This window comes from Macaca thibetana, chromosome 1 (assembly GCF_024542745.1).
Source record: "Macaca thibetana thibetana isolate TM-01 chromosome 1, ASM2454274v1, whole genome shotgun sequence".
Taxonomy (NCBI): domain Eukaryota; kingdom Metazoa; phylum Chordata; class Mammalia; order Primates; family Cercopithecidae; genus Macaca; species Macaca thibetana.
Window position 1 is genome coordinate 52,203,920 of NC_065578.1, and position 16,505 is coordinate 52,220,424.

General features: G+C 39.2%; 1 protein-coding gene across 4 annotated transcripts in view; it reads left to right on the forward strand.

Annotated features, from left to right (window-relative positions):
• The window catches only part of SCP2 (sterol carrier protein 2), a 124,115-nt gene that overhangs the window by 31,751 nt on the left and 75,859 nt on the right, over nt 1–16,505 (forward strand). For 3 of the 4 annotated variants that reach the window (XM_050803132.1, XM_050803137.1, XM_050803140.1), the window contains exons 5-6: nt 3,412–3,476; nt 11,301–11,427. In XM_050803132.1, the coding sequence (XP_050659089.1) occupies nt 3,412–3,476; nt 11,301–11,427 (192 nt within the window). The remainder of the gene's footprint in view (nt 1–3,411; nt 3,477–11,300; nt 11,428–16,505) is intronic. The other variant, XM_050803142.1, reaches the window with a different exon arrangement.

Consider the following 16,505-nt stretch of genomic DNA (forward strand, 5'->3'; position numbering starts at 1 on the left):
ATAGAGCCAGAGCTTGTCTCAAAACAAAAACAAAAACAAAAACAAAAAAACAAAAAAAAGGCTTTATCAGCCAGGCATGGTGGCTCACACTGGTAATTTCAACACTTTGGGGGACCAAGGCAAGAGCATCATTTGAGCCCAGGAGTTCAAGACCACCCTGGGCAATGTAGTTAGACCCTATGTTTACACAAAATTAAAAAAAAATTAGCCAGGCGTGGTGGTCCCAGCTACTCAGGAGGCTGAGGCTGGAGGATATATGATCATACCACTGCACTCTAGCCTGGGCAACGCAGTGAGACTCTGTCTCTAAAAAAAAAAAAAAAAAAAAAAAAATTAAAGTAAGATAAAATTAAAAAGGCATTGTAAGATATAATTTATAGACCATAAAAGTATACAATTCAGTGTTTTTTGTATATTCACAGAATTGTATACCTATCACCACTATGTAATATTAGAACTTTTTTTTTTTTTTTGAGAGTGAGTCTTGTTCTGTTGCCCAGACTGGAGTGCAGTTGTGCGATCTCACCTCACTGCAACCTCCACCTCCCGGGTTCAAGTGATTCTCCTGCCTCAGCCTCCCGAGTAGCTGGGATTACAGGTACCCACCACCATGCCTGGCTAATTTTTTTGTATTTTTAATAGAGACGGGGTTTCACTATGTTGGCCAGGCTGGTCTCAAACTCCTGACCTCAAGTGATCCGCCCACCTTGGCCTCCCAAAGTGCTGGGATTGCAGGTGTGAACCATCACACCTGGTCATATTAGAACAGTTTTATCACCACAGAAAGAAACCCTGTACCCATTAGCAGTCATTCTCCATTTTCTCCTTCCCTCAGTCCCTAGAAACCACTAATTTACTTTCTCTTTGTGGAATTTCGTATTCTGAATATTTATATAAATGGAATTGTACAATACATGGCCTTTTGTGGTTTATTTCACTTAACACAATGTTTTTACAGTTTATTCATGTTGCAGCATATATCAGTACTTAATTCCTTTTCATGGCCAAATAATATTCCATTGTATGGATATATCACATTAAAAAATAGATGGACTGTTTTTTAAATGTAGAAGAAAAATAAAAAGTAAAATAAGTAGAAATGAGGTCTTGCTATGTTGCTGAGGCTGATCTCGAGCTAATAGCTTTAAGCGATCTTCCTGCCTTGGCCCCTCAAAGTGCTAGGATGGCTATACCACATTTCTTCTACCTGTTTATCAGTTGATAGACATTGTTGCTTGCGTATTTTTTTTTGGTTTCCATCAGTTGAGGGATTGTTTCTATTTTTTTTGGCTGTTATGAATAATGCTGCCATAGTGAGCATGGCACCCGTAATCCTGGCTTCTTGGGAGGCTGAGGCAGGAGGATCGCTTGAGTCTCGAGACTGAGGCTGCAGTTTGCAGTCATAACTGCACAGTCATAACTGTGCCACTATACTCCAGCCTGGGCAACAGAGCAAGACACTGTCTTTTAAAAATGGTCAGGGGAGGGCGAAGATAATGCCATTGTAAACATTGTGTATACTTTTTTTTTTTTGGTGGCCATGTATTTTCAGTTCTTTTGTATACGTGTCATATCCTATGTTTCCATATATTCTAGGGTTTTTTATTAGGTCCTCTCTCTGTTCCACTGATTTGATTGTTGATTACTATTTCACTACCCAGCGTTTTAATTATTGGAACTTTATATTGTTTGATAATGCTAGTGGTCCCTGTTTCTGTTACATTATATTTCTTTTATTTTTTTAGGAAAAAATGTGGCAATCCTGTCTTTTTTTTTTTTTTTAATTCAGCTCCTGCAGGAATGTTTGGCTCTTCAGTTGAACTTTAGCAGCATCATTTTTAGGTGCCCCCTCTCTCCAAAAATAATTCTTTTGAGATTTTCACTGGGTTCATTTTTTAATTTTTAATTTCAAATTTTAAATGCTTTTCTAACTGTGATTCTAAATTAGCTTTTTATATTCATTACTGAAACATATTTCCACATTAACACGAAATTTTATTAACATATTGAGACTCAAGAGAAGAATTAAGCACCTTATTGATTTTTCCTCTTTTCTTTTTTTAGAGACAGGGCCTCACTCTCTCATCCAGGCAACAGTATGGTAGCATGATCTCAGCCCCTGCAACCTGTGCCTCTTGGCCTCAGGTGATCCTCTCACTTCAGCCTCCTAAGTATTAATAGTTGGGATCATAGGTGTGTGCCACCACACCCGACCAATTTTTGTATATTTTGTAGAGATGGGGTCTTGCCATGTTGCCCAGACTGGTCTCGAACTCCTGGTCTCAAGCGATACATCTGCCTTGGCCTCCCAAAGTTTTGGGATTACAGGCGTGATTCACCACGCCCAGCCCGATTTTTCCTCTTATCTAGAAGAATATAAAGATTTTCTCTGTAATTTTTCTGTTATTAAAAACTTTGGCTGGTTGGTGGCTTATGTCTGTAATCCCAGCACTTTGGGAAGCTGAGGTGGGTGGATCACTTGCGCCCAGGAATTTGAGACCACCCTGGGCAACATGGTGAGACTCCATCTCTACAAAAAAAAAAAAAAAAAAAAAAAAAAAAAAGCAAGAAAACTGGTTGTGGTGCCACAGGCCTGCGGTCCCAGCTACATGCAGATTGCTTGGGCCCAGGAGGTCTAGGCTTCAGTGAGCCATGATTGCATTGCTGCACTTCAGCCTTGGTGACAGAGTGAGATACTGTCTCAAAAAAAAAACAAAAAAAACCAAAAACCAAAAAAACCTTTGTGGTGCTGGGCACAGTGGCTTATGCCTGTAATCCTAGCACTTGGGAGGCTGGGGTGGACAGATTGCTTGAGCCCAGGAGCTCAAGACCAGCCTAAGTAACACGGTAAAACTTTCTCTACAAAAAATACAAAAATTAGCTCTAGCTAATAGAGAGCTGAGGTGGGAGGATCGCTTGAGCCTGAGAGGTTGAAGCTGCAGTGAGCTGTGAGCCTCGGTGACAGACTGAAACTTTGTGTCAAAAAAAAAAAAAGCAAACAAACAACAACAACAACAAAAACCTTTGTGGGATTATAGTATGTTTTTACATTTTATGTAAATTGGCTTATTTATTTAGAGACAGAATTTCTGGGCTCAAGTGACCTCCTGCCTCAGCTTACCAAGTCACTAGGACTACAGGTGTGTACCACCACACTCAGCTGATTTTTCAAACATTTTAAGTTTTTAAATTTTTGTAGAGACAGAGTCTTACTATGTTACCCTGGCTGGTCTTGACCTCCTGGCCTCAAGCAATTCATCTGCTTTGATTTCCCAAACTGATGGGACTAGGGACTAGAAGTTTGAGCCACTGTGCTCTCACTTGATGCACTTATTTCAATTGAAGTATTTAATGGTATTTTGTTGGTGTTTAGAAATTTGAAATTTCAAAATAATTACATTTTCCTTTAAGGTGTGGCAGAATGTGTCTTGGCTCTTGGGTTTGAGAAGATGAGTAAGGGAAGCCTTGGAATAAAAGTGAGTGTTATTTTGGCATAGTTACTAAATGAGCTAATATAACCCAAAAGTTGAAAGGTGATACTTATATGTATGCATAGATCTTGGTAGTTTAGAATAGTGAAGAATCTTAGAGATAATTTTGTTCAAACTGTTTATTTTACCAATGATGAAACTGATGTTCAAAGATATGAGATTACTGAATTTGAAGTTGACTTATCTATTTAATTTGAAAGCCATTCATTTATTCATTTTTTTGATCAATGAATTACATTCAATAAATGAAATTCATTCAACAAATTGAAGAGAGTTAATAAAATGTGGGACTTCTAATTCTGGTAATGGCAAGCCAAGTTTTTTGAGCCAGTTCTCTCACTGATGACAACTAAAATATTTGGATAGAATATGAAAAAAGAAATCCTAAAGGTATTGAAGAACTAGCAAGAGAGAGGAAGTGCAGATGAATGCCAGAGAATTAACATCAGCATTTGCAACTAGTTTTGCCTTGAAGATCTTTGCTGATCAGGCAGCTGTGAGCCACAATTTTGACAGCCCCCTGGAATGAAAGGGGAAGTAGTCAAAGCTCAGACCTTCCCAAGATCAGAAGTTTAATACCCACATTAAATTGATACTGTGTAAGGATAAACTCTTTGGGTAGGATGAACCTGAAGTAAAACTGCCCACTTCCATGAGATGATAGGGAGAGTTACCATGGCATCCAGTAAAACAGGGGAGAAAAAAAAAAGAGAATAAAAAACCCAGTAAAACCTTTCATTGAGTTAATAAATCACAGACTAGCCCACATGTGGGATCACTGCCAACATTCTCATTATCTGAGTGGTCCAGGAAACCTCAAACCATGAATTGAATCTAAAGTAGTTCCAGAATGGTAGTAACCTAGCCAGATTTTCTTCTGGAAGAAAGCACCCTTCTTCCAGGCTTTGAGAGCCCTTCAAGTAAAATTTCAAGGACACGCAGTTAAAGATAACCTTAAGTGTTAAAGAAACAAGGCACCACAATTGAGAACCGAAAGAAAGAAGGAGCAGTAAAAGGTAATCTCTGAAGACTGCCAAAACTAGATTTATTGGATGCAGATTTAATCATGTTTGTTATGTTTAGAGAAATAAAAGACAGCTTGGAAACCTCTTTAGGCTATAGGAAACTACAAAAAAGAACATTATTGGCATGAAAAAAAAAAAACCCTAAATGGAATTTATAGAAAAGAAAAGAAAGAAAGAAAATTAAAAATTCACTCATGCCTGTAATCCCAGCACTTTGGGAGGCTGAGATGGGCGGATCACTTGAGGCCAGAAGTTCGAGACCAGCCTGGCCAACATGGCAAAACCCATCTCTACTAAAAATACAAAAAATTAGCCGGGTGTGGTGGTGTGTGCTGGTAATCGCAGCTACTCGGGAGGCTGAGGCAGGAGACTTGCCTGAGCCCAGGAGGTGGAGGTTGCGGTGAGCCAAGATGTGCCATTGCATTCCAGCCTGGGCGACAGACTGAGGCTCTGTTTCCTTTTTTTTTTTTTTTTGTTTTTGAGACGGAGTCTCGCTCTGTCTCTCAGGCTGGAGTGCAGTGGCCGGATCTCAGCTCACTGCAAGCTCCACCTCCCAGGTTCACGCCATTCTCCTGCCTCAGCCTCCCGAGTAGCTGGAACTACAGGTGCCCGCCACCTCGCCCGGCTAGTTTTTTGTATTTTTTAGTAGAGACGGGGTTTCACCGTGTTAGCCAGGATGGTCTCGATCTCCTGACCTCGTGATCTGCCCGTCTCCGCCTCCCAAAGTGCTGGGATTACAGGCTTGAGCCACCGCGCCTGGCCTGAGACTCTGTTTCAAAAAAAAAAAAAGAAAATGAGTTGAAGATAATTTTTTACTGTTATCTAAAATTATACTATTATCTAACTTATGTGATCAACCTGATCCCATTTTCTCTGTTGAAACGTTAAAGAACCTCTACCCCAAATTAACTTAAATACATATGATAATATTTCTTAGAAACCACAAAAGTGGCACTTAATAGGCATTCAAATCAATAAGTTGTTTCCCCCTTTAAAGAACACCTTTGAAAAGTGGTAGAAGTTAGATCGGATAATTTAGGAGTGGATAAGGGGAAATGTGTTCTTCCTAGATGTCAGAGAAGGCATCATGAGCCTAGTCATGGGTGTCTGAATGAATATGATACACCCAGGGAACAGTTTAAAAAACTGTCTGGATTAGAGTGGCAGCTGGAGAAGACTGAGAAATAAGGTTATGTAAGTGAATATATAATGTTTATGACACATGAAAAATACGTGTTTTTTTCAGCAGTAAATGGTATGTGCCCTGGTAACTTTTATTTGAAAATTATTAAAAATTATAAAATAGTAAAATCCATCCATAATCCCATAGTATAATTAAAAGGAAATATATATAAATTAGAAGTCCCTCCTTCTGCCTATTTTTTTTTTTTTTTTTTGAGACCAGGTCTCCCTCCCAAGTTCAACAGAAGGACTGACACTACTCAATTTCAAGACTTACCCTAAAGCTCCAGTAATTAAGACAGTGTGGTATTGACAAAAAAGTTCAGACAAATTAGACAAATAGATAAATAGAAAAGAATAAAGCATTCAGAAATAGACCTACATAAATATAGTCAACCGATCTTTGACAAAGAAGCAAAGGCAATATAATGGAAAAAAGATAATCTTTTCAACAAGTCGTGCTGGGACAACTGGATATCCACATGCAAATAATGAATCCAGGCACGACCTTACACCCCCCGCCTTTTTTTTTTTTTTTTTTTTTTTGAGATGTAGTCTCTGTTTCCCAGGCTGAAATGGAGTGCAGTGGCACGGTCTTGGCTCACTGCAACCTCTGCCTCCCTGTTTCAAGTGATTCTCCTGCTTTAACCTCCAAAGTAACTGGGATTACAGGCGCCGACCACCAAGCTGGGCTGAGTTTTGTACTTTTAGTTGAGACGGGGTTTTACCATGTTGACCAGGCTGGTCTCAAACTCCTGACCTCAGGCGATCCACCTGCCTCGGCCTCCTAAAGTGCTGGGATTACAGGTGTGAGCTACCGTGCCCAGCCACGTTTTTTCACAAGCTTTTTAGATATCTATTGAGATGTTCTTATTTTGTTTGTTATTCTTTTTTAGTTTGTTAATATGATGAATTATATTTGTTGATATTTGACTGTTGGTCTATCCGATATTCTAGGGTAATGTTTGGTATTTGGTCATGATATATTATCCTTTTTATATATTATTGGATTTGATTTGCTAATCTTTTTCTTTTAAGTGATGGGTTCTCCCTATGTTGCCCAGGCTGGTCTTAAGCTCCTGGGCTTGAGCAATCCTTCCGCCTGGGTCTCCCAAAGTGTTGGGATTACAGGTGTGAGCCACCGCGCCTGGCCTGATTTGTTAAAATTTTGTTAAGGATTTTTGTGTTTATGTCTGCAAGGGTGTTGGTTTGTTGTTTTCTTTCCATTGTGCAGGTTGGTCTTGAACTTCAGGGCTCAAGTGATCTGCTCACCTTGGCTTCCCAAAGTTTTGGGATTATAGGTGTGAGCCACCACACCCAGGCTTGTTTTAATACGAGAATAATGCTGGCCTCATAGAATAGCTGGGAAGTGTTCTCTTCTCTTCTGTTTTTTGGAATAGTTTATATGTAAATTGGTATTTTTTTCTCTTAAATTTTTGGTAGAATTCACTAATTCACCAGTTCACATTTGATTGGGTGACTTCGTTTCTTTTCTTTTAAATTTTTTTTTTTTTAAGATGGAGTTTCCCTCTTGTTGCCCAAGCTGGAGTGCAATGGCACAATCTCGGCTCACCGCAACCTCCGCCTCCCAGGTTCAAGCGATTCTCCTGCCTTAGCCTCCCGAGTAGCTGGGATTACAGGCATGCACCACCACGCCTGGCTAATTTTGTATTTTTAGTAGAGATGGAGTTTCTCCATGTTGGTCAGGCTTGTCTCAAACTCCCGGCCTCAGGTGATCCGCCTGCCTTGGCCTCCCAAAGTACTGAGATTACAGGCGTGAGCCGCCGCGCCCAGCCCTAAAATATTTTTAATTAAAAAAAATTTTTTTTTTTGCATTCTTATCTTTTGATCATGGTCTGGTGATTTCTTTATGGGAAAGTTTTCAATCTTCTAAGTTTAGTTTCTTCAGTAAATATATTACTATTCAGGTTGTCTATTTTTTCTTTTTTTAAGCGAGCTTTGATAGTTTATGTCCTTCACGGAATTTGTCCAGTTCATCTACATTGTTAACCTTATTGGTAAAAAGTCATTCATGTTATTCCCATCTTTTTAATGTAGGATCTTTGGATGTGTCTTCTCCCTTCTTCTGGTGTTGGTAATTTTTATCTTCTCTCTTTTTCCATGGTCATCTTTTGTTGTCAGAGTGATCATGGAAAAAGAAAGTTTACAATAGAAGGACCAGCTTTTGTTTTCATTGATTTTCTATATACTCTTTTTTTTTTTTTTTTTTTTTTTTTTTTTTTTTTTTTGAGACAGAGTCTCACTCTGTCGCCCAGGCTGGAGTGCAATGGCATGATCTCGGCTCACTGCAACCTCTGCCTCCAGGGTTCAAGCAATTCTTCTGCTTCAGTCTCCTGAGTAGCTGGGATTATAGGTGCCTGCCACCACGCCCAGCTAATTTTTGTATTTTTAGTAGCGACGGAGTTTCACCATGTTGGCCAGGCTGGCCTCAAACTCCTGACCTCGTGATCCACCCACCTGGCCTCTCAAAGTGCTGGAATTACAGGTGTGAGCCATGGTGCCTGGCCTATATTCTTCTTTTTTCTAGTTTATTCTGCTCATTTCTACTCATTCTTTTTCTTTCTGCTCATTTTCTATTTCAATCTGCTCTCATTCTTGATGTTTCCTTTCTTCTCCTTACTTTGGGTTTAATTCTTTATTTTAAATCAGCCATGCCCAGCTAATTTTTTGCAGAGACGGAATCTTGCTATGTTGCCCATGCTGGCATGACCCACCATGCCTGGCTACTATACACACACACACACACACACACACGCATATATATACACACACACATATATATATACACAATAGACACACACACACACAATATACACACACATACATATATATGTGTGTGTATGTATGTGTGTTATACATATATATATATATATATATTTATTCCCAAGACAGAGTCTCACTCTGTCGCCCAGGCTGGAGTGCAGTGGTGTGATCTCGACTCACTGCAATCTTCAACTCCTGTGTTCAAGCAGTTCTTCCACCTCAACCTCCTGAATAGCTGGGACTGTAGGTGCACACCACCACACCTGGCTAATTTATGTATTTTTAGTAGAGATGGGGTTCACCACGTTGGCCAGGCTGGTCTCGAACTCCTGAACTCAAGTGATCCACCTGTCTCAGCCTCCCAAAGTGCTGGGATTACAGGTGGGGACTGCCAGGCTGGGCCTATATTTTTTTATTTGAGATTTGTTTTTTGGCTCAGGGTATGGTTTATTTTGAAAAATATGATGTGTGCACTTGAAAAGCGTATGTACTTTGTTCTTAGTGGATGAAGTGTTCTATAAATGCTACTTATGTCAAATTGGCTGATAAGGTTGGTCAAGTCTTTTATGACCTTACTGATTTGTCTGCTTATTCTGTCAGTTATTGAGAGGGAAATATTGCAATCTCTGCTATATCTGTAGATTTGTCTATTTCCTTCAGTTCTTTTTTTTTTTTTTAAGATGGAGTCTCGCTCTGTCACCCAGGCTGGAGTGCAATGGCACGATCTTGGCTCACTGCAACCTCCACCTCTTGGGTTCAAGTGATTCTCCTGCCTCAGCCTCCCGAATAGCTGGGATTACAGGCGCGCACCACCACGTCTGGCTAATTTTTGTATTTTTAGTAGCGTTTCACCATGTTGGTGAGGCTGGTCTTGAACTCCTGACCTAGTGATCCGCCTGCCTTCTGCCTCCCAAAGTGCTGAGATTACAGGCGTGAGCCACCACACCCGGCCTATTTCCTTCAGTTTCTGTTTCATGTATTTTGAAGCTCTGATATTAGATATATTAACATTTAGGGTTGTTATATCCTCTTGGTAAGTTGACTCCTTCGTCATTATGAAATAATCCTCTTTAGTCCTTGTTATTAGTTCTTTGATCTTACATCTACTTTGATATTAGCATAGCCAATCCAGCTTTCTTTTGAGTAGAATTAGAATAGTATGTATTTTTCCATCCCTTTACTTATTTTTGTCTATATATTTGAATTGGGTTTTTGTAGACAGCATATTGCGGGGTCTTGCTTTTTAACAATATAATAATATTTGCCTTTTAATTGGACTTTTTATATCTTTCCCATTTGATGTGCTGATTGATGTGGTTGAGTTTAAACTAGCAGTTAGCTGAAACCGATACCTACTAGCTTGTACTATCCTGCATGATCGGATTATGCAGGATATCTTCTCCCATGTTTGGTTTCAGTGACAGCCATGTTAGTAGATTCAAACTGGCTATGGTGGGAGACTTTATACCACAAAAGTTGGCAAATGCTACCAATTAGGGCTCCCTGCATCCTGCCCCAGTGAGCCTGTTGTTAAGTATTTACTTGGACACCACTGATTTGCGGATTGTTTTCTTTTTGTTCAATCTCTTCTTTGTTCTTTTTTCTTCTTTTCTGTTAATTGAGAATTTTTTTTTTTTTTTTGAGACGGAGTCTCGCTGTGTTGCCCAGGCTGGAGTGCAGTGGCCGGATCTCAGCTCACTGCAAGCTCCGCCTCCCGGGTTTACGCCATTCTCCTGCCTCAGCCTCCCGAGTAGCTGGGACTACGGGCGCCCGCCACCTCGCCCGGCTAGTTTTTTTGTATTTTTCTAGTAGAGACAGGGTTTCACCGTGTTAGCCAGGATGGTCTTGATCTCCTGACCTCGTGATCCGCCCGTCTCCGCCTCCCAAAGTGCTGGGATTACAGGCGTGCGCCACCGCGCCCGGCCTAATTGAGAATTTTTTATAATTTCATTTTATCTATCTTATAGGCGTATTAACTATACCTCTGCTGTTTTGTTTTGCTTTTAGTGGTTGCTTTATGTTTTATAGTTACAGCTTTAATTTATCCCCAGACTACTTTTAAGTAATATATCTGTTCACTGTAATGTTATGAGAACTCTAGGAAGTGTTTTTTGTTGTTTGCTTCCTCCAAGAAGTATATTGTAGCCAGGTGCCCTGGCTCATGCCTGTAATCCCAGTACTTTGGGAGGCAGGGCAGGAGGATTGCTTGAGACCAGAAATTCAAGACCACCCTGGGCAACATGGTGAAACCCCGGCTATTCAAAAAAATACAAAAGAATTAGTTGGGCATGGTGGTGCATGCCTGTATTTCCAGCTACTTGGGAAGCTGAGATAGGAGGATCGCTTTATATTACGAAATATAAATGTTATTTATATTTTAAATTTTATTTATTTTCTTTTTTATATTAATCATTTAATACTAATCTTTTCTTATTAGTCATTACTGAGTCATAAATATTTTTATTTATTATTGTCCTCATCACCTTTTACCTTCCTCCCTCCCCAGTGTAAATGCCAGTGAGCAAAGTCTATCTTATTAGTTCACTCTTTTTTCTCTCATGTCTGGAATAGTTACTGGCACATACTGGATGCCCAATAAATATTTCTTGAAAGAGTTAATACCTCTTTCCTCACTTGATTATTTTTTCTTCTTCCCATGTTTCCCTGTGGCGCATGTCCTAACTGATTTTATTCACATTGACCATTTCTGGTGTACTATGGGCTTAGAATAAATAAATGTCTTAATAGAGCTGTAGTAGTTTTGAAAGAGATACTTATCATGTCAGCTACTTATGAAATTTTGTCCCCCCTCTCTTAGTTTTCAGATAGGACCATTCCCACTGATAAACATCTTGACGTCCTGATCAATAAGTATGGATTGTCTGCACACCCAGTTGCTCCTCAGATGTTTGGGTATGCTGGAAAAGAACATATGGAAAAATATGGTATGTTAAAAAAAACTTTTGAGGCTTCTTACTAGTTATATACATGAGATAAGAAATGACAGTTATTTATTAAGGAACTATGGAGGATGCCAGGATATATAAGATGTAAAATGTTTTTTGAATTAAATCGAAGTAATAGTTCTTATATAACTTAGCCATAGAGAAAGTGTTTATATATAGACTGTGGTATGGGAAGTACCTAGAGTACTCTATAGCAGGAAGTTGAAATAGGAAAAATGACACACATCTTGTCTCCTTTAATCATGGACTATAACTTTTTTTTTTTTCCAAGCTGAGGGTGTCACTCTGTTATGCAGGTTGGAGTGCAGTGGTGCCATCTTGGCTCACTGCAACTTCCGCCTCCCAGGCTCAAGTGATCCTTCCACCCAGCCTCTCGAGTAGCTGGGACTACAGATGTGCACTACCACGTTCGGCTAATTTTTTGTATTTTCGGTAGACATGGCTTTTTGCCATGTTGCCCAGGCTGGTCTCAAACTCCTGAGCTCAAGTGATCCACCTGTCTCGGCTTCCCAAAGTGTTAGGATTACAGGCGTGAGCTACCATGACTGGTCATGGACTATAAATTGAGGATCTTAAAATTTTGTCAACCAAGACGAGGTGAAAGATCAAGCTATTCATACTCTACATTCAATATATCAGCAAGACTTTTCTCTGTATTCTCAGTATATCCATTTCTCACCATTTTTGCTACCTTTGCTGTAGTGGCATAATTTCGTACCTGAAATTTAGGAGTGTTCTAACTGGTTTCTCTACTTCTGCTTGTGTACCTCCAAAGTCAATTCTCTACTTTATAGCCAGAGCCATACTTGTAAAATATGTCAGATCATTTCACACCTGTGCTTAAAATTCTCCATTGTTTCTCATCACACTAAGATTGAAACCCAAATGTCTTCTTATGGCCTACGAGCTTCTACATGATCATTCCCTCCACCCTCATTAGCTCTCTGATCTTATCTCCCACCATTTTTTCTTTCACTAGTCTGCTCCAACCACACTATCTTTTCTTTCTGTTCCTCATACACACCAAGGTTTATTTCAGGTAGGGCTTTAGCCTCTATCCTAAGATCATCAGAGCCATCTCCCTTGCTTCCATCAGGTCTTTATTTAAAAGCCACCTTCTGCTTTCTTTCATCACTCTCCTTCCCAGAACTTCCTATTCACTATCTTCTGCTTTATCATTTTATATGGCACCTATAATAATCTGACATATATCTGACACATACATATATGTCAGATAATTATAGGTGCCATATAACATGAGATATATATATATATATATATATATATGTATATATATTCTTGTTTATTGACTCTTCCAACCAGAATATAAGTTCAACAAAAGCGTGGATTTTTATTTGTCTTATTTCCTGCACATTGATTGTTAACCTAGAATAGTACCTGGCTAAACCAAGTATAAAAGAAAAAAAAAAAAAAAAAAATAGTGCCTGGCACAAGTCAGTGTTGCATAATTAATTCATCTTTAAAATTTAGAAAGACCCTCCATGACTATTCAAATCAAAGTAGCCCCTCCTATTATTCTTTTTCTTAGATAGCTTCATATCGCTTCCTTCATAGCACTTAGCACTATTTATATTCATATATTTATCATATGTGGTTTTACTTGTTTAATTTTTGTCTTCTTTATTAGTCTATAAACTCCACGAAAGCAGGGGCCGTGTCTGCTTTGTTTACCTTGATATACACAGCCAAGCACAGAACTTGGCATGTTATTTAACCAGAAAGAAGTTTTTTTTTTTTTTTCTTTCTCTTCTATAGTCTTCGCATATTTAAATACTCAACAAACATTTATTGAATGAAGGAGTGAATTTCCATATGTATGTTATCTCATTCAGCTATCACAAGAATCCATTATTGCAGGTGTTATTATCTGATTTTATAGCAGAAGAATCTGATATTCAGAAAAGTTTTTGACCAGGATCATAGGGTCAATAAGTAGGAGAGCCTATGTTCCATTCTATTTCTGTCTCACTCTAAAGCTCTTGTGCAGCCCTTTCTCCCAGTAATAGTAGCTGCTCTTTGTTGCGTGCCTCACACATCTTAGATATTTTACATACCAAATATAACAACTATTTTAAGAGGTGAGTGTACGCCTATTTTTCATATGAGGAACCTGAAGCTTGGAGAATTTGAGTAACTTCTAGTAGGTGATAGAGGGTTTCACACTCAAATCTGCCATACTATAAAACCTCCATTCTTTTCATTGTTTCTCAGATAGCTGTATTAATTTTAAATAATAAAAAGTTTTTACTGTATATTAACTTTTTATTTTCTTGTCATTCCTGTACATAGTAGAGGGACATTCAGTAATGTTTGTTAGCATGTATTGTAGGTATGGAAACATGTTTTGCTTGGAATTTTCATTTGTGCTTGGCTTTCCTTTTTTCTTTTTTGACCTGTTTGGTGAAGGGGAAGGAAAACTGAATATTATAATAGCATTTTTGTTTAAAAATCATAAATATTTAAAATTAATTAGATAATGAATGTGGCCAGAGTATAATTTGAAATTAAACTTGTTTATTGTTGTCATTTGAAAGGTTTGTCAATTTTTTTTCTTTTCTTTAGTTTTTTTGAAACAGAGTCTCACTCTGTTGCCCAGGCTGGAGTGCAGTGGCCCGATCTCAGCTCACTGCAAGCGCTGCCTCCCAGGTTCACTCCATTCTCCTGTCTCAGCCTCCTGAGTAGTTGGGACTATAGGCACCCGCCCACCACACACGGCATTTTTTGTGTTTTTAGTAGAAACGGAGTTTCACCGTGTTAGCTGGGGTGGTCTTGATCTCCTGACCTCGTGATCTGCCTGCCTCAGCCTCCCAAAGTGCTGGGATTACAGGCGTGAGTCACCGTGCCCAGCCCAGGTTTGTCAATTTTAAAAGATGATATGCTTCATTTTTAGAGGTATGTTGTAATATACTTTAAAAACTATTTTGTTTAGAAGTAATTTCAGACTGAACAAGAATGTTGCAAAAATAGTACAAGAATTCCTAATATTTTTACTCTAGATTTTCTAAAAATTAACATTTTGCCATGCTTTTTTTTTTTTTTTTTTTTTTTTTTTGAGACGGAGTCTCGCTCAGTCGCTCAGGCTGGAGTGCAGTGGCGCAATCTCAGCTTACTGCAAGTTTCGCCTCCCGGGTTCACGCCATTCTCCTGCCTCAACCTCCCAAGTAGCTGGGACTACAGGTGCCCGCTGCCATGCCCAGCTAATTTTTTGCATTTTTAGTAGAGACGGGTTTCACCGTGTGAGCCAGGGTGGTCTCGATCTCCTGACCTCGTGATCCACCCACCTTGGCCTCCCAAAGTGTTGGGATTACAGTCGTGAGCCACCACGCCCGGTCATGCTTGTTGTTTTAATGAATTATTTTATCTATATTACTATGTAATTATTTAAAAATGTAAGGCTGGGTGCTGTGGCTCACGCCTGTAATCCCAGCACTTTGGGAGGCCGAGGTGGGCAGATCGTGAGGTCAGAAGTTCGAGACCAGCCTGGCCAACATGGGGAAACCCCGTCTCTACTAAAAATACAAAAAACTAGCTGAGTATGGTAGTACGCACCTATAGTCCCAGCTACTCGGGAGGCTGAGGCAGGAGAATTGCTTGAACCCAAGAGGTAGAAGTTGCAGTGAGCCGAGATCGTGCCACTGCACTCTAGCCTGGGCAACAGAGCAAGACTCCATCTCAAAACAACAACAACAACAAAATTAATTAAAAAAATGTTTGAGAGTAAGTTGCAGTTCTTTCATAGTCACTACAGTGATCAAAATTGGGAAGTTAATATTGATATGATACTATTATATAATCTACAGACCTCATTCTAAGTTTTACCAGTTATCTGACGAACATCTTTTTCTGGACCAAGATCCCTCATAGTTTTTCAGTGTTTTCTTGCCTCCATTTATGCATAGGTTATGTGCATTGGTTATTTTTTTCTCCATTTGAACTTTACTCTCAAATGTTATTGGTATTTTTACTGGGATTGTATTAATCTTGTTAAATTAATTTAGGGAGGACTGATGTATTTATGAGGCTGAGTTGTCCTGTCAAAGAACAGGGATTATCTTTTTATTTATTCAGTTCTGTCTTTGTGTCTTTCAGGAGTGTTTTAAGGTTTTCTTCATATATAAGTGTTTTATTTCTTGTTAAACTTATGCCTAAATACCTTCCTTAATTCCTTTAATCATCCTTGTTGCTGCTATTGCACATGGACTTTTCACTGGTGTTATATCCTTTAATCTTGTCATTACTTGTGTATATGAAGGCTACTGATCTTTCCCCCCCCCAACGTGCAGTCTCGCTCCGTTGCCCAAGATGGAGTGTAATGGCGCGATCTTGGCTCACTGTAACCTCCATCTCCTGGATTCAAGCGATTCTCCTGCCTCAGCCTCCCAAGTAACTGGGATTACAGGTGCGCATCACCAAGCTTGGCTAATTTTTGTATTTTTTTTTTTTAATTAGAGACAGGGTTTTACCATGTTGGCCAGGCTGGTCTTGAACTCCTGACTTCAAGTGATCTACCTGCCTCTGCCTCCTAAAGTGCTGGGATTACAGGTGTGAGCCACATGCCCGGCTGGCTATTGATTTTTATATATTAATCTTATGACTTGCTATCTCACTGAAGTTTTTAATTTTTGAGTTAGTTTTATTACTGATTTTACTTATAGGGGTTTCCACATATGCAGCTATATTGTATCATCTACAAAAAGAGATGGTATTACTACTTCTTTGCTCATTGTAATATTTGAATTGACTTATCTAATTAGACAAAAATGTTATTAAAATCATAAAGAAGAGAAAATATAGTTACTATTCATTAAGTGGAAGGTGATCATCTTAAAGATCTTCATCCTTGTTGCCTTCTTCATCATTTTCTCATTGAGCAGGCTGAGGAGGAAGAGGAAGGTTGGTCTTGCTGTTCCAGGTGGTAGAGGCAGAAGAAGTGGAAGAGGAGACGGAAGAGGCAGGCATATTTGATGTAACTGTCATTGAAAAAAGTCCCCTTATAGTGGACCCATGCAGCTTAACCCTGTGTTGTTCATGAGTCA